This window comes from Crocodylus siamensis, chromosome 7 (genome assembly GCF_052110815.1).
Source record: "Crocodylus siamensis isolate JL-2025a chromosome 7, ASM5211081v1, whole genome shotgun sequence".
NCBI lineage: Eukaryota > Metazoa > Chordata > Crocodylia > Crocodylidae > Crocodylus > Crocodylus siamensis.
Window position 1 is genome coordinate 87,283,546 of NC_143401.1, and position 27,674 is coordinate 87,311,219.

General features: G+C 41.9%; 2 protein-coding genes across 2 annotated transcripts in view; one reads left to right on the forward strand and one right to left on the reverse strand.

The window, feature by feature from the left end:
• GFRA1 (GDNF family receptor alpha 1) overlaps positions 1-27,674 on the forward strand; it is a 217,417-nt gene that overhangs the window by 156,000 nt on the left and 33,743 nt on the right. Inside the window, exons 5-7 of the mRNA XM_090056526.1 lie at positions 2,016-2,125; positions 7,863-7,997; positions 13,670-13,848. Coding sequence (XP_089912652.1) covers positions 2,016-2,125; positions 7,863-7,997; positions 13,670-13,848 — 424 coding nt within the window. The remainder of the gene's footprint in view (positions 1-2,015; positions 2,126-7,862; positions 7,998-13,669; positions 13,849-27,674) is intronic.
• ATRNL1 (attractin like 1) overlaps positions 17,184-27,674 on the reverse strand; it is a 1,104,086-nt gene continuing 1,093,595 nt past the window's right edge. The window contains exon 29 of the mRNA XM_090056522.1: positions 17,184-17,373. Within this exon, the coding sequence (XP_089912648.1) occupies positions 17,345-17,373 (29 nt within the window). The 3' untranslated portion in view covers positions 17,184-17,344. The remainder of the gene's footprint in view (positions 17,374-27,674) is intronic.

Below are 27,674 nucleotides of genomic sequence, written 5' to 3' on the forward strand. Positions count from 1 at the left end.
CTCCTTTCAACAATCTCTCAAGGTTGCTTTTACAGTTACTAACTAAAGTATTGATAGGGGAACCAGTCACCAAAGAGTTTGCTTATACAAATCCTTGCCATGGTGTTCTCATCTTCCTTTTACCCTTTAAATATTAGAGGTCTCAAAGGAATGCACTTACCACTCTTCTGGCTCCAGCACACTCAGTATAGTCTGACTTGAAAAGTATTGGGTTTGTGAAAATTTAGAGAGTATATATCATTCTGTAGGATCTACTTGAGGACCTGGAGAGAAACTTTTTGACTCTATAAAGATGTTAAAATGCATGGGGACAGAGAAGTTCATTTCCAGCCCTTTGGACAGGAGGATTAATGAAGGAAGGAGGATCAAACGGACAAGTTAAATGGGAGTTAGAAACAGCCAAAACTGTCTTGGTGCCAGTGAGTAGATTTAGAGAGAGTCACAACTATATTAGAACCAAAAATATAGATGGAAAAAGTCCAGATACCATTTGAATAACCATCTTTTATAGGTGCGCCTCTGTACTAAACCTGTAAACCTTTTGAAGTTTCCCCATCACAACTTGCAAGCCAATTAAGCATGTGCATCCGTTCCCTTTTCAGAACTGGTGAAACAATAATAGCAGACAAAATTAATGAGTCTCTGGAGCATGTCACCAAATAAAACAGAGTAAAATCTGTGCAAAGCAGTTGTCCCTGGCTATTTTTTCTGTTCTCTTTAAAAAGATTATACTGCAGATCTGCATAATTTTAGAGCAGTCATAGACAATAATATTTAGTACTTTCAGTCCTGTAATGCTTCAAAATGCTTTGGAAAGATTAATTAAATAATCCTCTAACAACTTGAATGACTAAACAGCAAGGGTAGTTTCATCCCCATTTCACAGAGGAGAAGATTGAGGCAGAGGAGGCTAATAGCTATTCTTTAAATAATGCCTCAGTGGTACATTATACCTTATAAATAAGGAAAGAGGTCCCTGCCCCAAGTAGCTGACAGCCTAATTAAATCACCGCAACAGGCAAAGATGGAGGAGCCATGGAGAGATCATGATCCTGCTCCTTTAAAGACTTGCATTTTGGTCTCAGTGGGGGCTGTATCAGGCCTGTTAACAATGAGATTTAACTCTGGAGCTCTGTCTCCCAGTCTTTTTCCTGGATCTCTAAAATAACAGGCAGTAACAATCTGCAGGTAGATAGCGCTCTTTCACTCCTAGATCTCAAAGCACTTTTTGAAGGTGGGTAAATATTTCTTCCTGATTTGGAGATGGAGTCATTGAGGTAAGTGAAAGTCATGCTATTATTCAGTACAGAGTTGGGAATAAAACTTGTTTTTCCAGACTCTGGACCCTGAACTTCATCCAGAAGACCCCTGGTAAGTGTGCCTTTCCAAGGGCACAAGGTTTTCTCCTGCAGCTTTGCCCTGGGGGACTGTGTGTGCTAGGCCATCTGGTGCCACAGCTCTCCTTGGGTTTGCTCTCCTGTTCTCTTGACTAATGCAGAACAGGGGCACTCTATTCCAGGAGCGCATGGAGTTACATTATAACAGTGCTTGGCATCAGGCAGGCAATGGGGGGAGGCTGAGCAAGAAGGTGTACTACATAATCAATAAACCAGTGGATATCAAGCTCTCTCTATATAGATTTTCTTCCAGATTTGATATTCTCTAGTCAGAGTTCAGAGTCGTAAAAAGTGAGTATTTTAATGATGGATTCTTTTGGTTCTGCCTTTCTTTGGTGGGAAAGTGCACAGTGCTTTGGTGTAAGGCCCACATTTCCCTGTGCAGTGTTACTTTCATCAAGTTCGTACTTCATGCTCCTCCCGTCCAGACTGTGCAGATGTACTCCAAAAGTAGGCAAGAGGGGGTTTTAGATGGGAACTACATCCACTTAAACATATGCAATGTTTGTATTTAAGACAAAGAAAATGAAACACTGACAAAAAATAGAAGTGCAAAAGGTAAGGCTGCCTACCGGCTTGATTTTTAAAGATATGCATTTTTTTCTTACCATATTGCAGATCTCGCCTTGCAGATTTTTTCACAAACTGCCAGCCTGAGTCACGGTCTATTAGTAGCTGTCTGAAGGAAAACTATGCCGACTGCCTCCTCGCTTACTCGGGGCTTATTGGTAAGAATTTTATGGGGGACGGGCCTTCTCTCTCTCTCTGCCCAGAGAACAAACTATTTCTTGAAGGCCCACTGAAAACAAAGCAAAAGTTCATACCCATATTGTGCCATCAGATTGCAGGCACAGTTCCACAATTAGATGAATGGTCTCTTGTCTGAAAGCTCAGAGATCCAGGGATAAATAAGTCTGTGCAGTTGTCCAAAATAAGGATGGAGGATAAGGGGAAGAGAGGTTTTTAAATTTGAAGAAAAGGGGTGTAGCAATACATGCAAGTAAATCGTACAAAAGGGGTGTGGCAATACATGCAAGTAAATCGTACAAAGTTGATTGGGGGTTGTTAAAATGGAACAAAATAATAATGTAAGGAGTTAAGTAGAATAGGTGAAGCTGTCGCTTGCTGTTGTTTGCAGCTGTCATCAGAAAGTCAGGTGAAATGTGTATTGATATATTTAGGGAAAGCTCATGGTGCATTTGAAAAATGAGACGGCAATACAGCAATTCAATCCCATTTCACTTCTACCACCTCTGATTTCCATGATCTCCCCATGTCCCTTTTAAGGGTTTTCTGAGATGCCTGTCAGTGGAGGTGAACTAAGAGCAAATTTATCTCCTGAAATCCTCTCCTTCCCCAACATAATTCATTTTGCCCACTGTCACCTGGCTGACTGTCAGCCTACTCAGGGATGCTGTTTATCTGCGGGTCGGCTTCCATATCCCACACGTTCTGTTTGATTCCTCAGTGAGAAAGCTCATCTCAGGGAAGTGAACTTTCTGCAGACGTATCATGGTTGGGCAATAAAGAATGAGTGAGTGTCAAAACTCTGAAACAAGCACATTTGGAAGGAAAAAAAAGACCACTTTTTCAAGCTCGCAGCCTGCACTTGCCATGATTCAGACATAGCCCCTTCTGTTAGGTGTGAAGGTTGCAGCTGAGCCCCTGAAGCAGATCCTGCTGTTAAATAAATGTCTTCTGAGATGCTATCCAAAACAAACCAGTAACAAAATAGAATGGTCTTGCTGGAAAATGAAGCTAAAGGCAGGGCCCTGTAAAACAAATCAACAATACTGAAGGCATCGCTGTACCACCTAATGGAAGTGGTAAATATGCATAGGGACTAATAAGAGAAGATGAGGTTTCGAAGAGCATGCTCCAGGATTTAACAGAAACGAATTGTGCAGAAACAAGACTTGAAATGATAAAAAGGTCATTTGACTCAACAAAGAATTGGGCCGCTTAGCAATCCAGTCCAGTGAATGAAAGTAAAGAGACTAGCTGCTGGTGAGGAGTAATTCTGATCCTAATCGGTGTCTGCAGATGAGAGCTGCCAGCAAGTTGTTGCTGGATCTAGTGCCTTTTGCAAAGCACTTTATTGGCCCATTTTGCAATTTAACCTAAAGGATGACCCAGTTCATGTGGAGAGGTGGTTTTTTGTGTTCCTGTGCTCGATGATACTGCAAAAACCCCGCTTTCTGACATCAGAGACATGAAATGGATCTCTAAGGAAGTGAAATCAAACGGAGATTTAACTTCTGAACAGGAAATAAACATTTTTCTTCTTTCCTAACAGCTCCCAGACACATGCAAGAAGATGGGAGCTGACTAATGTTACAAGGGTTTATGCCTCCGCTTTAACTCTGATAAACCAAGGCGCATACCAAAATGAAACGGCCATTTTCTGGCACAAGATGGTCTTCATTCTGATCTCAGTGAAACTGGTATAAATCTGCAATAAATTTCACTGCAAACCCTTCAAATGTCCAAGTCTGCCTGAGATCAAAATCTGGGCTAGAATTTTTCTATTGACCCGGGTAAAAAAACCGTGTAAATATACAAAAAGAGAATGACAATTTTTTTTTAACTTCTCAAGGCAAACTATTGCAGATTTATTTGTTCCTCTGAAAGGCAGGGGGCTCTGGCTGATGTGGTTAAGATAAAGTACAATTTCCGTTATTTGTTTAATTAGCCGTTGCAGAAAAATTCTGAAGAGTTAGAAGCAAGAAGTTGTAAATGTAATATTTATTTCAGGAGAATGAAGGCTCACCGTGAAATTTAAAGTGGGTCTTTCTGCTCGTAGATACAATGAGGTAAATAAGAGGTAGCTGGACTGAAATCAGTGGAACTACAATTCAAGTAAAACTTGGTGTGAGTGAGACACTCAGGCCTGTTTTTGTGAGGGAGGTCCTATACCAGGTGAATGGAGAACAGATTGTATAGGTACTTTTCTGGATTATGCCATGGTGTGATGTATGGTGTATCATGTTTTACAGAAATACTGACCACCACAGTTTGTACTTTTGGGCTGTTTTTTATAGGTTTATAAAAATCAGTAAATACGTTTATTTTTAAAGTGCTAACCTGCCAGAGGAAAGATGCAGGATTATTTCATTTAGAAGAAGCCTAGAGATACCAAAGTGCAAAAAATAACCTATTTTTTTAACATCTCTGTCAGGCCCGCTGTACCTCCCTCTGACATCACACAGACATGACCCCATGTAACTCCAGTGATTTCCAAATGATTATTTTTTTTAAATTCATTTTCCCTTACTTGTTTTTAGCATCCTACCCTTCCCCTCCCTAGGAATTTGCATCAGTAAACTGGGACCTTAGGATGGGGCATATATCATCCTGACCCATTACAAGTACCAGAGCTTTTGGCTCAGACCCAGTGACTCCTGTTCTTCCTTTTTGCTGAGCTTCATTTTCTTCCTGCATTCTGCTATAGGAACTCCCTACCTTGCCGACGTTCCTATTGTAGGGCATAGATTCTCATTAAGTTTAACAGTTCCTGCTGGGCCTGGGCCAATTCCACTAGTTAAATTATACTAGGGTCACACTTGGGTTAGAGGAGCTTAGTTAAACTTTTTCCCCCCACTGTTAATAGCTTCTGAGCCAAGTTGGCTGATGTGCCGAGTTCCAGATCACTTCTACCTCTGTTGAGAGAGCTATAGAAAACTTGAAATGGTAAAAATAATAGGCTAATTGTGTCTTGTTTTACTGCTTTCTGCTGTGGTTCCCTGATCTGCTAGTGTCCTTCAGCAGAATTTCCACACTTAACACACACAAAAAAAAAAAAAAAAAAGCGGAAAAAAACCACCACCCTAGGAAACCAAACGCATAATCCTCTTGGGTTCACATCTGCCCCCAGGTTTAAATGATAGACTGATTTTCCACTAGCTGCTGTTTCAGCCACTCTGGGTTTTCTGCTGTATATACAGTTTGTGTTTTATATGTACGTGTTCCTCGTCCTGCCTTTCCCGCTGACGGTAATCATAGCATGGGATCGCTTCTGCTTTAGCCCCATACTTAGTTCTGCCTTTATGACTTTATTTCTTCTTTGTTGTGAAAGTCTTGCTTTAGAAGCCCCAACTTCCTCAGCACTTTTTGTTTGATCAGATTTTCTCACGTTCACCTATGTTCTTCCCATTAAACCCTCTTCTTTTCCATTTTCTTGCTGCGTTACTTTCTTCTTTTCTCATCACAACTGTCACCTGGTTGAAATATTCAGCTGAAAGTCATCAAAGGAGTAATGGGTGTTTCATTTGTTTTGTTTTAATTTAAGCAGCATTCCCATTCTTATTTATCTGCTGTCAGTTTTTCATTCATAGTGCAAGTGATATTTGCCTTTTTTGCAGCCTTCTCCACCTGCATTTCATACATTTTGAACCGTGCTATTTACACATGTGCTAATCTTATGTAGACTTTGAGCAGTTATTATTAGAACTGTTCGTTAAAAATTAAAAGTACATAAGGAATGCGATTGGATTCTAATTTAATAACATCTCAAAACAAAACAGAACATCCTTTGGGTGATTTTAGCCCATTCCATCTAATTTATTCCTGCCTTTATTCAGGATAGCTCTTCAAGTCTGTTTTTGTTTGTCTTCCATTTTGTGTACAAAACTTTTTGAATGTTGACCTGCCCAATTCCCATCCAAGCCTGGGTGTCTGAAGCACTACTGACATCATATCAGGGGTGTACCTGGTACTGTACAGTACTATGTACTGACATAGTATTGCATTTTCTGTTACATCTAGTGCTATTTCTGTTGGCTTGGAATTTGGCAGCATTTTTTTCACAAGGGTTACAATTGCATGGGTCTCTACTACTAAACCTTTGTCTCTTTCACCTTTACATCCTTATTTGCTGAAACGTGGGTCATAGAAAAGTTTGCATTGAATCTCTAGGCTTCTGGCTAGGGCATATAGGTACCTAAATACATGCCTCGACAACTGCTACTCTCAGTGCAGTTCTGACCTAATTGCATTGATTTGACTGGCTACGAATAAATGGAGTTATTACAGGTTTGCATGATGTAATTGAAAGTAGAATTTGAGCAACACAGCTATGAAGAATGCTTATTTTAAATTAACGCTGGGTTTTTGGTTGTAGCCGTGTTAGTCGAAGGACACAAGCAGGCAAGGTTTTTTGAGTAGATGTGATATCTTTTACTAGACCACCTGAGCAGTTGGGAAAAAGTTCTTCGCAAGCTTTCGGGCACCGTCACCCTTCATCAGGCATTGGGAGTCTCTGCTGGTCTGAAAGTCCAAGGAATGAGAGAAGCTAAAAGTATGCCAGGATGTCAGTGAGAATGTAGATAGGTAGAGATTAGGAAAACATTTTTTTCCTAATTGCTTTACCTTTTATTTTTCCTGATCTATCCCTATTTACATTCTCACTGACATCCTGTCACAGTTTTAGCTTGTCTCATTCTGCGCCCGAAAGCTTGCTAAGAACTTTTTTCCAACCACTCAGTTGGTCTAATAAAAGCTGTCACATCTACTTAAAGAACTTTGCCTGCCTATTTTAAATTAAGGACTACATTGGTCAACTGTTAGTCAAGTTGTGATGCCTTGTACTGGGAAAGTCATTTACTCATGGAGTAAGTGCTGACCAGCGTGAACAGGGACTGAATAAATGAGATCAGTGGTGCTCAACTATCTGGCCGGTGAGTGGTACAGGACTGGACAATGGGCCAGATCCACCCCGGGGTTCATGTACCGGGTCGGTCGGCTGGTGTGATCTGGCACGCTGGACCCGACTCCTGGAAGCAGCTGCAATTAATGCTGCCATCACTTCCCTACTTCCAACTTTCCAGACCCATATGGAGCTCTACCAGCTCTGACTCAGGGGCCAAAGCAGTTGAGCACCACTGATTTAGTTCAATAGGGACATACGTTAGAGTATGGAATATACTCTTTACTTTGGTTCAGTTGTTAGTAGGCCTGAGCCTAAAATATAAATAGCAAAATGCTTGTGCAGGAATCTGTAAGGGTTAGAAGAATGCATGGATCATATACCGTTTAAGAAATGAAATCTCTGTAGAATTGACAGTAAGAAACAGCAATGTTGTGGTAACTGGGAAACTGCATAAAATCAGTTTTAGCTACTTATAAAGATTAATCGTACCTTTTCTCACATGCTGTACTATGGGCAAAACAGCCCTTGTCAGTGGGTCTTAGGCTAAATGCCCTGCAGAGATGCCTTTTATAACTTGTTTCAGGCAGCCTGCAAGCTGAGGGCAAACCAGTCAGGTCACATTTTTAGCCATGTCTTAGTAGCTAAAAGGCTAGAACTTCTAAAAAGACCCTAAGCATGGGTCTGTAGTACTCCAGCTTAATTCAGCCCTAATTCTGGCCATCATCGTGTATAATTTATCCTTTGATTGGGTAGCATGAAAAAGGGTCAGCTGTTACAAAACTCAGTCTATAGCATGGTATTTTACTGTTTGTTCACAGGCACAGTAATGACACCAAACTACATAGACTCCAATAGTCTCAGCGTTGCCCCATGGTGCGACTGCAGTAACAGTGGTAACAACATAGAAGAATGCCTGAAATTTCTGAATTTCTTCCAGGATAATACATGCCTTAGTGAGTACAACATTAGAATACATCCTCAGACTTCTATTTGTCAATGTTTTAACGTGTGCTGGATTGTGTTTTTACTTATTTTCTGAATACCTGTGATGCATCAAGGCCACAGCTTTGCATTTCGGTAAGTTGGAAATGGAATTGATACAGAAACTAGAAGTATATGAATTTGAGCAGATCTACCTGATGTATTGTTCATGGCCAAATTTATAAATGTGAAAATCCATAATGTAGAAACATATTTCTTCCCACAAATCACAACTTGGTTATTTCTATTTGGGGAAAGTCTGTCATGATGGTTTGGTCATTGCAATTGCGAAAAGTCTGATGGGTTTGTGTATAATAGGACAAAGTTAGATAAATGATATGCAGATAGGCTGTGAAGGTCTTTATAGCTATACAGAGTGAAATATGGACCCTGCTATATCAATGGCAGAATTCAGTTGCACTTAATGGAATCAGGATTTGATATCTTGATTGGAATTTTATTATCAGTAGTCCCAAATATTTAAGATTTAAGCACAAAGTTCACTCACTTGCTCATTTTCAAAAATGAGATTTGATGCAGTGATTTCATAGGAATTTTTACATTATGGCTCTAGCAGCCAAATTCACTCCCAAAGTAGGGGCTATTTTAAATCTTGGAGGGGCTTAGTAGTGTCATTTTTCAGATTTCCTTTTCAAACTTCCCATTTGCCAAGCATTTTACAGGTGGATGACAGGGAATGTCCACCAGAGCCTGGATTTCAGAGGAACCGGAAAAGCTAAAAGAGGTTGGCCTCCTTAGCATAGGAAAACAAAGGCTAAGGGGGGGCCTATACACAAGCAGCAAGGTGGCTGCTCTGACACACTGTAATTACAATGTGTTGGAGCAGACTCAAGTCTGCTGGAGTGTGGTCATTGCCGCACTTCAGCAGACTCCAGCGTCACGTGTATCAGTGTCCCCACACTAAAAAATGGTGAGAGGGTTGCTTTAACTAAAGCTTGTTTGATGAGTTTTAGTTAAATCACCCCTACTGCCATTTTTCAGTGCGCGGACTCTGATACATGTGATGCTCTGGGAGCATTAATTAGAGCATCTTTCGGAGCCACTCTGAATTAAAGCGCCCCTTCCCCGCTGACATACTCCCAGAGCATGTGTATAAATGCCCAGGGATAACATTATTTCTGTCTCAAAATATGAGAGTAAACACTGGACTGGAAAAAGTCCTATTTCAGCTGAAGTATAATACTGGCATAAGGCGTTTAAGGTGGCCAGGAAATGTTTTAGGCTGGAAATTAGGAAGTTTCTAATCAACAGAAGAGTGAGGCTTTGGGACAGACATCCAGTAGGCATTGTGGTGTCAAACAGCCTAATTAGTTTTAAGATTAAGCTCAGTTTATGTAAATTCTCCAACCAATAGGGTCTCACCTTGCATTACTTCTATTACTACACTGATGCTGTTATGTGCAAAAAATGACAGAATTGAGTAGTATTTATTGGTGTATCACTGGCTGGAATAGTTAATCAAGATCATGTCACAAAAAATAAGTTCAGATTGGGATCCTATATAGGAACAGACACCTCTAGTATCCAGCTTTCCTCTCACCGTAACAGTGCTATCTCTTGGACATTACAAGTTGTAATATTTCATAGTTTACTACTTTGTAAATGTGCTCATTACTACCAGGGTTGAGGTTCCTTTTAGGATTTAACACGCACCAATCCTTTGTCTTCAGAACAACACATTTTAATGAAGATAAAGGGATGGCATTAGAGGTTGCTGTGAGAGAAATTATGCTCACCTTGGTAGAGACCGCTTCTTCATGAACATATTGCAAGTTTTCCTGATGTAATATCATTTCATAGAGCGGGAAAATGTTCCAGTGTCTTTTTGTTAATGGCCCTCTGTGGACAGGGGGTGAATTTACATTTTAAGCTATATTTTGTATTAGTGTTTATATTCATTCTTTATTGGACTATGAAGAACAGTAGGCCCTCATCTTACATACAAACAGCTTCTTAATCTTAAGCCTATGTATATTAGACCTGGGTGGAAACAGTTTTCCTGTCCTGTTCCAATTCTAGCAATTTCTAAGATGTGCCTGGGTAGGGACAGACATTACACATAAGCTGGTTTCAGTGATCAGAAACTAGTTAAAACCTGTAACAGAACAGACATTCAGTGCACATAAACCAGTTTCAAAATGGCTGACGCTCATTTGAGTTAAACCTGGTTGAATGTAGCATCAGATTTAACTGATTTGGCTCAAACTGGTTTATGCAATTTCTGTCCCAGACCACTGGGACAAAAATGGCATCTTTGCCGGTTGTTTGCCAAGAGTAAGCTCCCCTGCATAACAGCCCAGTAGTAAGGGCAGTCACATAGGATATAGGAATTCCAGGGTCAACTTCCTATTCCAGTCACAAAATGCATAACTAATTGTATATTATTATTCATGGAATTATTTATTTTTGAAGTAGCTTCTTACAAGAGAGATTGAGACCAGCTCACCCCAACCTAGACAACAGCCTGGTGACTAGGGCACCAGTGGGAGATGTGGGAGACCTGGGGATAAATTCTGCATTTTGCTTGATGTGGAACAGGGACGTGAATCTTGGAATTTCTTATGCCAGACAACTGCCGTTTCAGCTGGGCTTTGGGCCTCTTGCAGCTTCTCTTGCTTTTGACCAGAAATTTCACCCTGGAGCGAGATGTCCCGACAAGAGTTTAGTTTAAGTGGATAATTGTCATGGAAAGCTTCTCGTTGGCATTGACATTTCCTAATTTAAACCATTTCACCAGCAAGTTCCCAACCAGAACTAACGGCACCTTATAGTGAGTGGGGCTAATGAAATCAAATGCAGGACTATATCCTAACTCTCGTGTATTAACTGCAGTGCATCTGTTTACAGAATTTGGGACTTACAGATTTTACAAGTAACATAAACTTTAAAAACAGAAAGCATGGGTCCCTGCAGAAATGCCTATGTTTTAAAACATGGGATTGCATACTTCCTTAATTACATTTTCCGGGTTTATTTGGAAAACATTTGACCACCAGTCAATGGGGTCTTTTATCCCAAGAGAACTTCCACTTAGTTCATTTTCAGATACAGACTGGATCTTTACAAATTGCTTAAACTTTATTTTTACTACCTTTCAAAATGTTTCCTGTAGCAGAGTTTTCAGTTATTCTACTCACTTCAGCCCCAGCCCTACAAACATTTGTGCATACACACAGCCCCACTGTTCAGTGTAGCACTTGAGATATGCATGTATGTAAGTGCTAGAAGGATTTGAGAGTATGTCCTGTTTGATGGAGAATTGGCAAGCAAGGGGGAAAATACAAAATACAGCTTATAGAAACAGCCAACCATCCACTGAAGCATCTGAGGTTTCATAGTTTCTAGGGTCGGAAGGGACCTGCGCAGATCATCAAGTCCGACCCCCTGCCTGGCAGGAAAGAGCACTGGGGTCAAATGACCCCAGCAAGGTGTTCATCTAACCTCCTCTTAAAGACCCCCCAGGGTAGGAGCCTGCACTACTTCTCTTGGAAGTTGGTTCCAGAGGTATCTCTTCACTCTTGTGTTTATAGCCTACAGTAGACTTGAAGACATACAAATGTTGTTGTAAACAGAAACGCAGGAGATGCAAAAATAAAAGATGATTACAAGAGTAATTTTGTTTTGAAAGCTCAAGGAAGTCTCCATATGCTGCTTATTTCCTGCAGCTTCTCTTACAGGAGCTGGCCTGCCATTTAATTTAGCTCAGGGCTGTCCAAACTCTAAGCCAGGGGTGGTCAAATCCAGCCTGCAGAGCCATGGCATTTGGCCCACGGGGCTCCCCACGGGTCAGGAAATCTAGCAGTGGGGAGTGATGGTCATAAATACCACCACCTTCCCCACCTGCCAAAGTCCCAAGCCTCCAACAGTGGGTCAGATCTGGGCCACAGCCCCTCTACCCTGCACTGCCGGACCAGGGCCAGGTCATGCCCACTTCTCCAACAGGGCTGGGTCTGGCCTCCTTTCCTCTGCATGGGTGGATCATGGCTGTGTCATCCCCCTTTCCCTTCCTTATGTGGCCAGGTCAATCTCCCTTCCCCCATGTGGCCGGATGAGGGTCAGGCCACCCCCCACTTACCCCATGCTGCCAGATGGGGCACCACCATGTCTGTCCCAGGTGCTAGATTGGGACCTCTCACCGGATCTGGCCCCGAGATGGACCAAGCACTGCCCATCTGGCCTGCCGGGAAAAAGGTTGAGGACCACTGTTCTAAGTGGCTGCAGACTGCGCCAGCAGGGGCTGCATGCCTTCAGAGTCACAATAATACAAATCACAGGCCCCAGGGCTGATCTCCCCTGTACTGTACCACATGAGCAAGCAGCTCCCACCTCAGCCCCCTTGCTGTACTGCACTGCAGGCTCCCTTGGCACTGTGGGCCACCCCACCCCACTTTCTGGGGTGGGAGCAGGAGGCAAAAGCTAGGGGGGAAGCTAGAGACCCCAGATACAGCAGCAGCCAGCGCTTTAAGGGGAGCAGTGGCCTGGTAGGAGCCTGGCAACTACATATTAATCCCAAATGGACCTTGTGCAGCCTGTAGTCTGCCAGTCAGAAAGCCTTGAGCTTAGGTCATTGTTTGGTCACTTGTGTGCATTTATGGTATAGAAAGTATCGTGCTTCACGTTACCTTATTTAAGAATGATCACAGGACAGGAAAATTATTTCAGACAATCCTCACTTGCCCCCTGTCAATCAAACCCATTTTGGTGCTTTTATATAAATCTTTTGCGGTATTTGTTGTCACTCTTAGAGCAAATATTAGAATAAAGCATGTCTTTCTAAGATCAGAGTTAAATGGAAATGATTTTATAAGGAGATGGATGGCAGTGAAGGCTAATATTAATAACTTTCACATATAAATCCCAAGTGAAATTGTTTGAATTCTTATACAATGAATTTGAAATAAGAAATCCCTAAATCCGTTTTGAGTCCCCAAAGACCTGATTAAAAACTGTTTTTCTATTCATTTATATTAAAAAGGCAACCAATTTACTCTTGCCATAAACACACTCTTTAATCCCATGAAACTGTGATAAGCTTTTTAACTTTTATATTCTAAACTTTTAGCTTAAGCATGCTTCTCTCACCTAATTATGCAGATGTTGTTTGGAAACTGGAAGGAAAGGATCATCTTAGTTAAGCCATTTTGTATTTATGGGTATACTTGTTTTAACGAAACAAGGTGTAGAAATAAATTAGTATTTTGCCAGCTGTTTACAGGCAAACTGGCTTGTTGCAAAACCTATCAGAAGCAGGACATGGCATTCAGGCTAAATCTTAAATCTCACAAATCAAGTTTAGAGGCACTTGCATGGTATGCTAATTTGCTTACATTAGATCTAAGGTTTAGAGCTTCTCTCAAGCATGGCTGAAAACCTCAGTTGGAATACAGTGAGAGACAAATCTGTGACCCCAGAATTCATATTTCTGACATGCATTCAAAGTTAATTAAAGTAGGCTTATCAAAACAAAAGTTTGAGTTTCTACGCAGAAGGACAGGGTTTTTTTTATGTGAAAGAACAATACCAAAGCTATTTCTGTTCAATAGCAGCAGGTCAGAAATGTCAGTTTTGTTGTCTGTGGTATTTGTTTTTTATGCCGTATTTTCCCTATAATCGTGTTCTACAGAAAACGCAATTCAGGCCTTTGGTAATGGTACGGATGTAAACGTGTGGCAGCCCATCCTACCGGTACAGACCACTGCAGCGACAACTACAACAGCCTTCAAACACAGGACTGTGGGTTCAGAGACCACCAACAACGAAATACCCACCCACAATGATTTGCCAGCATGTGCAAATCTGCAGGTAAGAGAAACTTGTAACGGCTGCGGTTAGAAAGCAACACAAAAGTACAAAATGATATCGATCAGCAGTCTGTCAGCTGTTGCTGCATGTGCAGATATCCATATAGTCTTGTATATAGCTGGATTTTGCTCTTTTCATTCTGATGTTGGAGTTCATTATACTATATATTATAATACATCACATACTCTGGTATCAAATAAGGAACATGAATAAATAAGAGATTGCATTGGTTCACTGATTCAGGAACAGGGCGTTACTACAATTTTGGCTATGGTCTTAGCATTTCTGCTACCCTGTCAGTGTAAGCCAGAGAAAGATAATATATTTGATGGGCTAGGTACAAAGGTGACTGAACTGGCTTAAGGTGCACCCTCTTCCAGTCCCTTCATCTCATTAGTTACACCAATTTATACCATATTTGCTTGAATAAATTATATGGGTTTTTTCCCCAATCTGTATGGGGGGAAAAAGTTCTTCATCTTCCAATTGCATAAAAGGAAACCTCATTAAATTCACTATCTGTTGTTAAACTGTTGGCAAAAATGGCACGTCCTCAGTAACTGAAATCAAAATGCAGCCAACACTGAGCAAGACTATTAGGAGTGTGGGCCACGTTCGATTCAGATTCAGCCAGAACTGGGGACAGTGATTCAATTCGTTGATTTGGATCACTGTCCCAGTTAGATTTGTCTGAATCTCAAGATTCAATGCTGATTCAGAGAATCAGCAATTCAGATATAGACACAGCTTTAAATGTTTTTTCTACATACCTTGAGGTACCAGGCACCGTTTGTGAATGCTGTGTCTTGGTCCCTTCTGACTCATTGATTCTATGATGCTGGGGTGGATAGAGCATCCTACCTACCGCAAGTGCTTCTGGTCCACTTCCGGGTCTGCTGCCAACCGCACTGGGGAGCCCCACACCCTTTTGTGGGACACTCCATGTGCCCCAGCGTTGCAGCATTCGTGAGCCACCTGCTACCTAGAGGTATGTATAAAAAAACATTTAAAGCTGTGTCTATGTCTGAATCACCAAATCTTTCCGAATCTCTGTGAATCGATTTGGAGGGTTCCAATTCAATTCAGAAAGATTAAAGGGTCCTCTGATTCGATTCGGATTCAGAGATTCAGCCATCTAATCGAGCCAGATCTCTGCCGAATCAATTCAGGGACCAAAGCTTCTCACAGCCCTAATGCATATCAAACAAATGGTCAATTTAGGGTAAACATACTGATGGGAACCTACAACAAGCATAGGTTAGTGCAGCCCATTTGAATAAGATATATGGTATTACCCATTGCACTCAGTCCTGCTCACTGCCAGCTCTGTTTCAAATCAGAGCCAGTACACTGAAGATATTTTTATTTCTTTGTCATTCCCACAGCTGAGTTGCACCATTTTTCCCATTTCAAATCATTCCTGGTTCTTCACCACCCTTAAATGTCTGGTAAACATCACCAAATGGGGTCCTAAACAGCTCACCCAGAATCCCTCTGTTGCCCCCTTGCTCAGCCTGTCACATATGATTAGTGTGGCCCCACCCTCCATAAGGTGGAACTGCACTGGGTTGCCCTGCGCCTCATCTGCATATAGTTTTTTGAAGGAATTCAAGACTCGTGAGAAGAACAGCAGTTCCAGCCATGAGCAGGGTGCTAATTAGCACATGAATCCGTTATGAGGGGTGTGGGTTGTATCCAAAGTACACACACATACTGCTGAGCTGTGGGGTCACCATAGCTTGAAATGCTGTTGACTATTGGACTGGGGCCCAGTCCAATGAACTATATGGTAAATCATGAGCGTTTTGGCTTTGGACTAACATTATACATAGTTTATATAAGTAGATAGAAAAGTACTGCTTAAAAGTATGTTTGTGGAAGTGCCTGTGTTAAAAATTCGTCCATCCCTGTTTTCAAATTTGCCCATCACTTCCATGTGCTCAGGTAGAGCAGGGTTTGACAGTAAGGGGAACAGAAGGGGCTTCAGGGAAATAAGTTGGGGAAACAGAAGACAAGGGGGCCACCTCACCTCCACTCTTGTAGCGGTGGGTGAGGGACAAAAGCAAGGCAAACCTCCAATAATTAGAGTCTATACTTGGAAAATTATAACAAATGTATACATTTTTCATATATAGAATCTAATATTTGGGGGGGTCATCTTATATAGGGTTGTCTTCTAGTTGAGTAAATTCAGTATTTGGACTGAGGGGGTGTAAATGTAAGAGATGCATTTGGTGCAAGTTACATGCTGAAGGGGCTGGACAAAAATTTAAATGACTTCAGCACAGATGCCCCCTTTGAATTGGTCCCAGTGTCCTGGCTAGTAACTGTGGTCCCAATGCTTATCGAGTTAACCAGGTATTTTATGGGATTGATTCTGGATTTTAAAGAGAGTAATCACTTGCTCAAGGCTGTACATGCAGCTACCAGAGTTTTGGACAAGACAAAACTGTAGAATATGGGCAAGGAAGAATGTGAGGTAAAAGAAAAACGCAAAATATCTCTACGCCAGACAATTTCAGCAATCCAGTGCTAGAATGATCTCCTGTTTGAAGATACCAGATTAGCTCGGAGTCAGATCCGGTTGGCCCATTTCTAGTTCTGTCTTCACAGTGGGACAAAAATTAAAGACTTTCAGTTTTTTTATTACAGGTACAATCTAATGTAAAGACAGTTTTACACTTGACTCCCATATTCTTTAACATTTATTGTTTCCTTATGAAAGAGCATCCACAATGTTCTTACATACTAAATATTTAATTCTGTGTGCTTCTTGTTAGAAAGTATATAAATATCCATATGTATTTCACTTGCACAATGCAGATATGTCAAGATTTTCTCCATAATTATTCCTGATTCCTCATTTTTCCTACACTGTTCCCTCACATTGATGCCCTTTTAATTGGTCTGTTTTACTTGGTATCAGGTTGACAAATTTTGTATAAATATATATACTTCAGTGGTGGTGTTAAATCAGAATATGTATTAGGGTTAATGGTGACTGACGTTGGGATTCTGCGTTGCTTCTTTTTATTCTCATTTTGCATATCTGTATTTTTATTATTAGTTAAGCTCTGTAAGTTATTGATGAGAAGATGACAGTTAACAAGAAATGTATTTCCATAGGCATTAGCTATTTGATTTGAAAAAATATTCATGCTGAAAAATATTCACCTTTAAAAAGCTAGGAATGCATTTAGAGAACGAAGTTGATGGAAAATTATTAATGCACTTGATATTATAGTTAATAAGTTGCACTGAGGCAGTCCTCCATCATTTTAAAAGTCACATACCAGGTCAGTTCATCAACACTGTCTGAAGCCGTCCTCTCCGTATAAAAGGCCCATTGATGTACTAGGAATGATATGAAGGTATCGATGTCTTTGGAAAACAGTCAACCTCAACTGACCTTCTGTGTATGTGGATCATGTAGATGCATCCACATACAGGTTTACCAGAACGAAACATCTGTTGACTTGTTAGCTGCAGTGTTTTATCAGCAGAAGCTCCTTTTGTGTTTTATACCTGAAACAAAATAACAACGATTACATTTTCATACGTTTTCTAAAAAAATCCTTCAAAAATTAAACCAAGTCAAAATACCTTACCTTGTTTTTATTAAACATACATTTTTGGATAATACGGTGCCACTTTGAAAATGAGACTTAAAGCTAAACTTTAATTAAAATATTAGAGGGACCAGGCAGCCAGACATTGTATGTATGGAGAAGCTTCATTGTTCATAGGCTCATCTCCCATGAAAAGTGTTCCTTCGTAATAGTTTCAAAACAATTGCTAATGCTACTGAGAGCAGTCTAAAAGGTTTTGTTAAAGACTTGGTATTTGAGATAAGGCTCTTTAAAAATGGAATATAGTATAAACATTATGAAAGGCAGAATTAATAGCAATATTAGCAATACAACAAAACGATTACATATTTGAGAAAAGTTTCTGAAAAATGATCATTCAGATGCAATTACTTATGACTATGATATATGTATATCCTAGCGAGTGGAAATGTTTAATACAGTAAGACCTGGGATGCTGAAGAAGTGTTTGATTAATATAAATTGGTTTGCCAAAATATTGAAGCGTTGACTTCTAGTATATGTTTTTGCTTTAGGTCTTCTAAGGAATTGTTTCCTTGTATATGTACTATTCTGTATCCAGATGAGCTAAGTCCTTATCAGGCAGATCCTTGCCTTCAACAGTATGCCATAAAATGCCTATCTATCCTGCATCTAGGAATGACCAAAAGCACCCAGTGGCAACACTTCTATAAAATATATTAAATTCAAGTGCATTTTTAGGGTACTTAGCACCTGGAAAGGGTTAACATTATTTCAAAGGATCAGTCTGTAGAACATCTATAGAAAACACAAAGAGGAGAAGACATGGCCTTGATACCTGGAAAGATCATAGAGCAGGTCCTCAAGGAGTCTATTGTGAAGTGACCAGAAGGAGAACAAGGTGATCAGGAACAGCCAGCATGGATTCACCATGAGCAAGTCATGCCTAACCAACCTGATTTCCTTGTATGATAAGGTGGCATGCTCTGTGAATAGGGATAGAGCCATGGATGTGAGATTATACTTTGATTTTAGAAAGTTTTTTGGCATTGTTTCTCACAACATTATCCTTAAGAAGCTAAGGAGATAGAGACTAGATAAAAGTACTGGAAGTACTAGATACACAAGTGGTTGGATTGGCGGGCTCAACAAGTAGTCATCAGTGGTCTGATGTCTACCTGGGATGAGGTATCAAGTTGGGCTCACTAGCAGTTGGTCCTTGCTCTGGTATTGTTCATAATCACCATTAATGATTTGGATGAAATAACTGAGTGCACTCTTAGGACATCTGTGCATGACACCAAGTTAAGTGAAGTGAAGTTGCAGACACTCTGGAGGGCAGAGCTGTGATCCAGAATGACTTTGATAGACTGGAATAATGGTCCTCAAGCAATCCCATGAAATTCAGTAAGGACAAGTGCAAAGTCCATGTACAGATAAAGACTGGGGAATAACTGGCTAAACTGCAGTACTGCAGAGTGGGCCCTAGAAGTTATCTTGGATCATAAGATGAATATGAGCCAACAGTATACCCTGCAAAGAAGACCAAAGGCACACTGGGTTGTGTTAATAGGAATGTCAAAATCAAGGGAAATGATTCTTCCACTCTGTTCGACAAGCTTAGTTAAAGCACCCCTGCTAGGGACAGAAATTATACCGAAACCAGCATAAGTGGTTCAAATCTGTAACACAACAGAAGTTCAGTGTATATAAACTGCTTTTAAAATGACCAAAACCAGTTTAAAATAAACCTGGATGGATGTAGTATCAGACTTAACTGTTTTAGGTTAAAGAGGTTTATTGAACTTGTGTCCCAAATCCCCAGATTCAAGTTAACTCAAGGATGCTTTGCACTTCTCTTGCAACAGCCCTCTTGCTGGGTGGGCAGGCTAGCCTTGGCCCAAGCTGTCTGCTTCAGCCAAGCAGAGAGGTGTGCTCTAGCACCCCCTGGCTTCTGGCCTGGGCTGGTGCAGGCATGTGGCTGCATTTCCAGAATCAAAAGTGAATGTCTGTTCATTTGCTTCTTGGTTCAATCTATGTAGCTTAGACCAACCTGTGAAGATTGAATCAATTTAGCCTTGGACTTTTTAACTGCCTTAGTCCTTATGTTATCTCTACATTATTGATATATGTACTCCATATCAAGAAGAATAAACAGTGGCTTTTATGGGTATTTTGTTAGCAGACATTTTGTAAAGGAAGTGTGTTTGTTAGACAGATTGCTATGGCAAAAGACTTCCTGTGAAAATCTTGCCCAGGTTCCTCAGGTAACCCACTAAACAGCCAAGCATTTTTCCATTCCGTAGAAAGGACTTGGTCCTCAGAGTCTTAGTAGAGCATGCAGAAGGGAAGATAAGGTTATTTGTGCTCTTGTAGAAGTCTGGGCAATGGATGCAAATGTAACAAAGTAAAATGACGAGCCTTCAGACTCTTTTGTATGGCATCATATATCAATTTCCAAATCTACGAGCCACTGTCTGATATGTGCATTAATGTGTGGATTCCATCTGTCCCATCTGCATATTTGTAAAGATTGCAGCTTTTGATTAAGTGCTGTGCTGTTTGTTGGATGCCGCATTCACACAGGGGGCTGTCCAACGTGTTCATCTTGTGAAGTGTTGTTTTGAGATCTGTATCCCGATCTCAGGCTGTTCAGTTTTACCCACACGTCTCTGTCATGGTCCTATCCAATGGGGGACTCATTTGGTGTTGGCATAAAACGCTGTGTAAGTAGCCTACAGTCATTCAGGTCTTCAGTTAACAGTCAATGGAGCAAGTGACTGTCACAGTCTCTTACTTCTATTGCTAGTAATGATCTTAGGGTCCATTTTCTTATGTCACTTGGTCTAATGCCTAGGAGTACAGGGAATATATCTTTCTGTATTTAAGTTGTGCAGGCTGTTTTGAGGCTCAGTGCTCTGTTAAATAGTGTCAAGCTTTTAGTGTGACAACTTCTGGACCATTCAGGAACGCAGTAGTCTATTGGGGCATATACCATTGCAAGTGTGATGGTTTTGAGCACTGAAAGACTTTAAACTTTCAGACCCTTCAGACTGAGGGCATATAATTACCAAACTCTTCTACACTTGTTTCTACATCTCAAGAGCACATCAGAAAAGTGAGCAGCAGATGGGAATCCTTCATTATGTGCCACCCAGAGCATCTAGAAATGATGAGTCAGGAACTCAAATAAGACGAGCTTGAGTAAAAATCATGACTTTTTTTTTAGCAAAATATATTTTTTATCATTCTTTTTATTTTGGTTTTTGGTTTCTGAGCTCTTTGAGTACACGTAAGGCTTTCTTTTCTCCTAAGCAATGAGGGCTGCAGATTTTTAATAAAAAAAAGGTGAGATGCTCACATATATTCACATAATTCCAGAAACTGAACTTTAAAGAAAAACACCAAATATCACAAGGCTTTGATGCAGTGACCAGATATTACAAATAAAATGCTTAACTACATACTTGACTCACAGTTTTGGGTGCTTCAGATATGCTAAGCATCACACAGGATTCTGCCCAGTGTTTGCAGACAGAAGCTAGACGTTAACGTGGTGCTAATTATTGCTATAAAGTGCTGTGTAGGTGTATTAGTAGAGGGTTAAAAGCAGCCGTGCATTGGCCTGAGGATCAACTGACTTCAAGTGTTACTTCTTCACTGATCAGTAAATAGGTAGAGGGCAAGCATCAAAAGGAAACATGGGGGAATACATACATGTTGGGTTGTTGAGGGACTAATACAGGTACTGTGCCTGTACTCTGTGCAAAGGCCAAGTGAACGTTATTCCTTAGTGCTGCAGTACTTGCCACTCTGGTTAGGGACATAAATTACGCATATACCAGTATAAGTGATCAAAAACCAGTTCAGATCTGTAAGACAACAGTAGTTCAGTGCACATAAACCATTTTCAAAATGGCTAAAAACCAGTTTAAGATAAACCTGGATAGATGTAACATCATGCTTAACTGGCTTAGGTTAAATTGGTTTATTGAACTTCTGTCCCAGATCCCCTCCAGGTTCAAGTTCACTCACAGTCCCCCAACATCCAAGCATGCCTTGCACCTCCTCAACGATGACCTCCCCCATCCCTCACAGGGTGGGCGGGCATGCCTTGGCCCAAGCTGCCTGCTCCAGCTGAGCAGGGAGATATGCCCTAGAGCCCTCTGGCTTCTGGCCTGGGCCACTGCGGGCATGTGGCTACATTTCCGGAATCAAAAGTGAATGTCTGTTCACTTGCTTATTAGTTCAATCTACACAGTTTAGACTAACATACAAAGTTTGAATTGATTCAGCCTCAGGCTTTTTGACTATCTGTACTTAGCCTCCGTGACTGTTTACCCCCGCTCCCTTCCATGCCTCTGATCTTGCTGTTCCTTTGCCATTCTGCAGAGGACAGACACAGGGGAGACAGGATCCATTCACATGACATTACACTTCTGTCCCTCTGTAAAATATATAAACAAACCCCTCTGATTTGGGTATCTTCTTCCAGACATGATAACTACTCAGAAAGTTTTTGTCTGTGGCAAAAGATTAACAGGAATATAAGACACTCATTTCTCTGCCAGAATAAATGGTAAGAAAAACATTTAGAATATTGATTAACTGTTCCATACTAGAAGATTTAAATTTACCTCCTGTATTTCCAGGATTAGCTGACATAATGGGGTCGGCCTGCTGGCACAAATGATTTACAGAACACCTATTGGCAGCTTTTCTTCTGAAAAGTATCATCTTTTAATTTGGCTCAGCAGCAATTCTGTCCTATTTACGGAAGCCTTGTGTGCTTTACATTTTCAGATTACTGCCTGACAGCCAGGGAGAATTTAAAATTTCATCTTTAATCTTATCCTTCTAATCTGGACAGTGTTGAGCTGAATTCTGTGTTTTACCAACAGAGACTGATTGTCTCTTCTCCTCGACCGCCTACTCCACTAACCTCCAGTGAAGCCACTTCTGGTTCACCTCTGTGTAAGCAGAGGAGTCAACTTTCAGAATTTATATGCTGTTAGATAATAAAAAAAGGAAAACATTCAGTTTAATGTCACACTTGCCTGTGGTATGTGGTTCTTGCACCTCTTTGTGAACTATATGGTGCTAGTTTAGACAGTGGTTCGCAACTTTTTCAGACACAAGGCACCCCTCAGAAAATGCCAGCTCTTAGTTTTCATTTGTTTTTTGACCACAGAAAAATACGAGAGCAGTTTTTCTGTTGCAGAGAATCTAGAAAGACCACAACAGGTCAAAATGTTTTTAACACTATGGATTCTCTTGCAGGTACATTGGTACTCAATTGAATCATTCGGTGTATGTGTCAGTGTCCAAAAAAGTGCTTCGCAAAAAGTAAGGTTACATAGTTTAGACCTATAGTTAAATAACACAACCACAGTTGGATTCATCACTTCAGTAATACTCCAGATAATTTTAGGAGCACACAAAATGAGCCAGGGTCAACTTCACGTAACCCTGTTGAAGTCAGTACAGTTAAAATGAGTTAATTTGACCTCCTGAGGTTGGTGTATAAATACCAGTTACACTTATCCACTTGCGGAGGATTTATGTATTGATATAGATGTGTGTGTGGGTCTGTATTCTTATGTTATTTCAAAGGGCAGTGAGTTGGCACAGTAACAGTGCTAGATGTTTTTATGTGGGAACTAAATACCCAGGCTAGGGACGAAAGTTACACATAAATCAGTACAAGTGACCTGAAACCAGTTCAAATCTGTAACGCAACAGCAGTTCAATGCACATAAACTGCTTTCAAAATGGCTGAAACCAATTTAAGATAAACCTGGTTGGATGTAGTATCAGACTTAAATGATTCAGGTCAAACCAGTTTATGGAACTTCTGTCCCAGATTCTTTTCCAATTCAAGTTAACTTTTAGTCTCCCAGCACCCCCAGATGCTTTGCAGCCCTGGGCTGTGCTGTCTGGCCCCTCCCCAGCTATCACAGAATCTAGTATCAAAAGAGAACATGCTGGAAAAAGCGGCATGCCCAGGAGCATGCCCTGAGGCAGCCAGAGGCTGGGTCCTCCAGGGAGATGCTCTGGCACCCTGCCAGACCTTGGCGCTGCACATGGCACTGGCCTAGTCCACTAGCACATGCCCTTGGCTGATCTTGCTGTCACCCAGCTTGTGCAGGGGTTGTGCACTCTCAGGCCAGGCCTCCATGGAGCCAGCCCAGCCTGACGGCATGCAGAGCACATGAAGGCTGGACCGAGCCCAGCCCAGCCCAGCCCAGGAGCATGCAACCCTTGTGTGCAGTGCTGCCATCCCGGGTGACAGCAAGAGCTGGCCTGGCCTGCACTGTGCTCTATGTACAGCCCCTGGGTCTGAGGCAGTGCTGCACCACTGGGGGTCTCTGCCAGAAGCAGGCCAGGAGTGCCCAGATGGATGCTGCTGCTGCGGAAGGGCTGTACACAGTGCAGGCAGGGGACCCATCCCTCCTAAGTACGCCTCCCCTCCCCCACAATCCACCCACAAACCCCACACCCCGAAACTACCCCACAAATCCCCAGCCCACAAACTCCACACCACCCCAAACCACCAGACAGGATGGGACAGGACCTGCCTGGCAGAAGCCATGGCTGCAAAGGCAACTGCTGCACTGCAGCCCTGCCCCATGCCCACATGGGTGATGGGATATGTAGCCACAGCCTGGGGGGTGGGCTAGGGTGGGGTGGAGGTAGCAGGGGTGTGTTTGAGAGAGAGCAGGATGGGGGAGTACTCCGGGTACAAGAGGCTGCCAGAGCTAAGCTTAGAGAACGCTTCCCCCACTAGAGTAACCTGTACCAGGGGAGACCGGCCTGGAAGGGAAGGGGTTTACCCAGCCCAGTCCCTGAACCCCGGTTGAGGGATTCCCAGGAATGGCATGGGGATCACTGGGGCCTGGGCAGAAGCTCAGGGAGCAGAACAGGAAGGGCTGGCAGTGCTCAAAGCCACAAAGCAGTGGGTAGGACAGCTGCAGCTGGATCCATGCCCTGGTGCTGGGATGGGGCCGTTGCTGGGAGGGAGCTAGTGGGGGGCAGGCAGGCAGGTCAGGAGTGAGGGGCACTGGTGCAGGGGGGCAGAAATGTGGGGATGAGGAGCAAGGGCAGGGGCAGAGCACTGGCATATCAGTGCTGCTCAGCACCCCACATCCCAGTGGGCGAAGGGAGCAGGAACAGCTCTGATTTTTTTATGATTAAAAAAAACAAAAGCAAATGCCAAAATGTATAGATATTTAGAATGTATTTAATTGTGATTCCCTTTCCAAGGGAAGCGGTGCTGGCTTCTACCCTGGGGGTGTTTAAGAGGAGGCTTGATGCCTACCTAGCTGGGATCATTTGAGCCCAGTTGTTTTTCTCCCGCCCAGGCAGGGGGTCGGACTTGAAGATCTACAAGGTCCCTTCCAATCCGACTTCTATGATTCTGTGATGATAGAGGCACTGGTAGGCTTCCAATCTGCTTTAAAATTGTAAATATATCAATAAAACATTGCCCAACTGATCTCTCTCTATATAGTGGCATTACATTTAAAATGTGGAAGAACAGGGATTGTGGATATTTTAATGAGAGAATATGTTTTTTTTATCAGAGAATTTGCAATTTTTAAACAAGGAACACCAGGATCTCTGCTACTGAGGCAAGTGTTAGCACCGGGGCAGAGGAGCCTGCCCAGTGTCAGCACCAAGGACCCAGCTAGAGGGCAGATGAGGTGGCTGACCTGGACATTTGGGGACAGGAGAACATGCTTCAGTGGTTCAGAGTGGGCCACAACAAGGAGCACCTCTTCTGACTGATAGCTGCCCAGGTGGCAGAGCGGGGGGGACACCAAAGTCATGATGGTGCTGCCTGAAGGCAAACTGTGCAGCCGTAACCCACTGGAACCTGGCCCAGAGATGCAGGTGGCTTTGCTGCAGTGCCCATACCACAGCCCAGGCTGCTGTGCAGTCTCCATCTTGGTCAGCTATGGGGCCGTGGGTCCAAGGAGGCGGATGCTGTCACAGGTGGCAGCCAGTCTCAGCCAGCCAGCAGCCCCCACTGTCAGACTGCTGCAGTAGGTAGAAGGTGCAGGGACCACTCTAGGTTAGGGCTGCTTCAGCAGCCCAGCTGGCACAAGGGGCTAGTGTCCCCAGATACCAACTCTCTGGGCCTCAAAAGCTCCCGAGGGCAAGTAACCCTGAGCTGCTCACCAGGTAGCTTTTGATACTGCGGGGGCCAGCATCTACCCCAATAGGTGCTGAATTCAGCCTCTAGCTCCCCCTGGCTTAAGAAACAAGTGGAGCTGGACAGGGTCAGTTTGCCCTGAGTGGCACAATTTGCCCCACACCAAAGTATATGTTCAGGCACATGTGCTGAGGCACATATTTTTGCTGCTGCTATCTGAGCTGCTGCAAGTGCACATGCCTGCATGTGCAGACGCTCCTACTGGCTGTGTCCCAATGAGCAGGGCCATGCATTATGTGGCACTGCCAGCGTGTCTGCAGTACCACATGCCACACATTTAGATGTTCTCCGTGCTACAAGGGAGCGCTGCTTATGCATGCACTACTCCACCTTTTTTTCTGTGGGTTTTTTTGACCCCTGGATATCCAGTGTTAGCCCGAACCTCCCCTACCCCACCCGGGGGAACTTGCCACATGCCAAAGCATGCATGGGCAAGATATTCCCTGGAGACCAGTAGTGATAGGGCACTTTCCAAGGTGCACCACTGTTACTTGTCCTCGGGGAACCAACCATCCGTGCTCGTGTGGACATGGCTACTATGTTTAAATACAGGGCGCATCAGTGTGTGCCAACACCATTTGCACAGCAGCATAATATCAATATCTGCATCCTCAGGTGATGCAAATCTGCAGAGCTGCACTGAATTCCACAGAGCAACCCTATTTACAGCTTTACAGCAGCAAAGGCTTAGTCCTTTAATGATGTAGAACACTTCTGAAAATCTGGCCCATGTATTTAATTATCAGTTCTGAGATGAGACATTTTTTTAATTGCATATTAAAAGGCAGGGTTACGAAACTTCTGTCAGAGAAAGATAGCAAGTTGGTCTGCTTTGCATATTTGAATTACAATGCAAATGATGTTTTTTTGTGATTAGCATGCTTTTCATTGTACCCAAATATGGTACATATACATTATTGGCATGCATAATACTTTAGAATTATTTCATCAGTGCTAAAAGAGTTTACAATTCATTTTTTAAAAGTTTTAATAGTCTGAACATCTTTAGTGTATTATAATAATACAGCCCTTTATAGCCAACTATAAAACTTCAGATACAGTTTTAGGAATCATGCAATTTTGTTTTATATTTTAATAATTGTTCAAATGAAAGTGAATGTGAGGTTCCTAAAAACCTATTTAATGACTTATAAAAATACCATTTTATCAAAATCTACTGCACACCTTCGAAGAATACTGAAATTTCAACTGCTAGATATGGCTAGATTATAGTCTTTGTTCTCCAAAATCAGTTTGCAAATTATCTCTGCTAAAAGCAGATGTAACATTTGCAGGGTTCCCTTAAGCCACATTTACTTCCCCATTTACAACAAAATTTCATCTTACAAGAATAATTTTAGAAATACAAAGCACAAGACTAACCCTGGATGAGAAAATTAGATCACATGAGATCATGCTAAATCAATCTGTGCATAGACAGTACTATCACTATATGGTTCTCCATCATATTAAGGGTATTCTTAATAACAGCTGACTTTGATTCTCACTCTAAATTCAAGTCTATTGTATAATTTTTTTATAACAAGTAGCTCACTATAACACGGAAGAAACATCCATAAAAAGGAAGCACAGCATTATCACTTAATTTTAAAGCATAACTTTGAGTAATAAAAATTCTAGTGTGTAACACTGTGATAGCAGACATTTAATCCTACTGTCATTAGAACTGCAGCACACAATATAACATCTTGTATTGATGGAGTATGTCAAAGTGCGTAATATAAAGAATATTATTTGCAATTAGCAAAATATGGTAATACTGATTACAAGGTTTTGGAGGCAGTTCTGAACGCAGACCACTGTAAGTGAAAGTCATGCCAGTGTAAACCAGTAGATTTACACTGACTTTCAGACTGTGTAGGCAAAAAGCAAATACATAGCTAAGTGTCTGATGGGACAGGGAGTAAGGACGATGGTCCTATTGGTGTTCCTGTTTTTTATTATTTGTACCGTGGTGTGAACAGTACCATGGATCAGTGCCCATTCATGCTTTGTTCTGGACAAACATATAATAAAGAGAC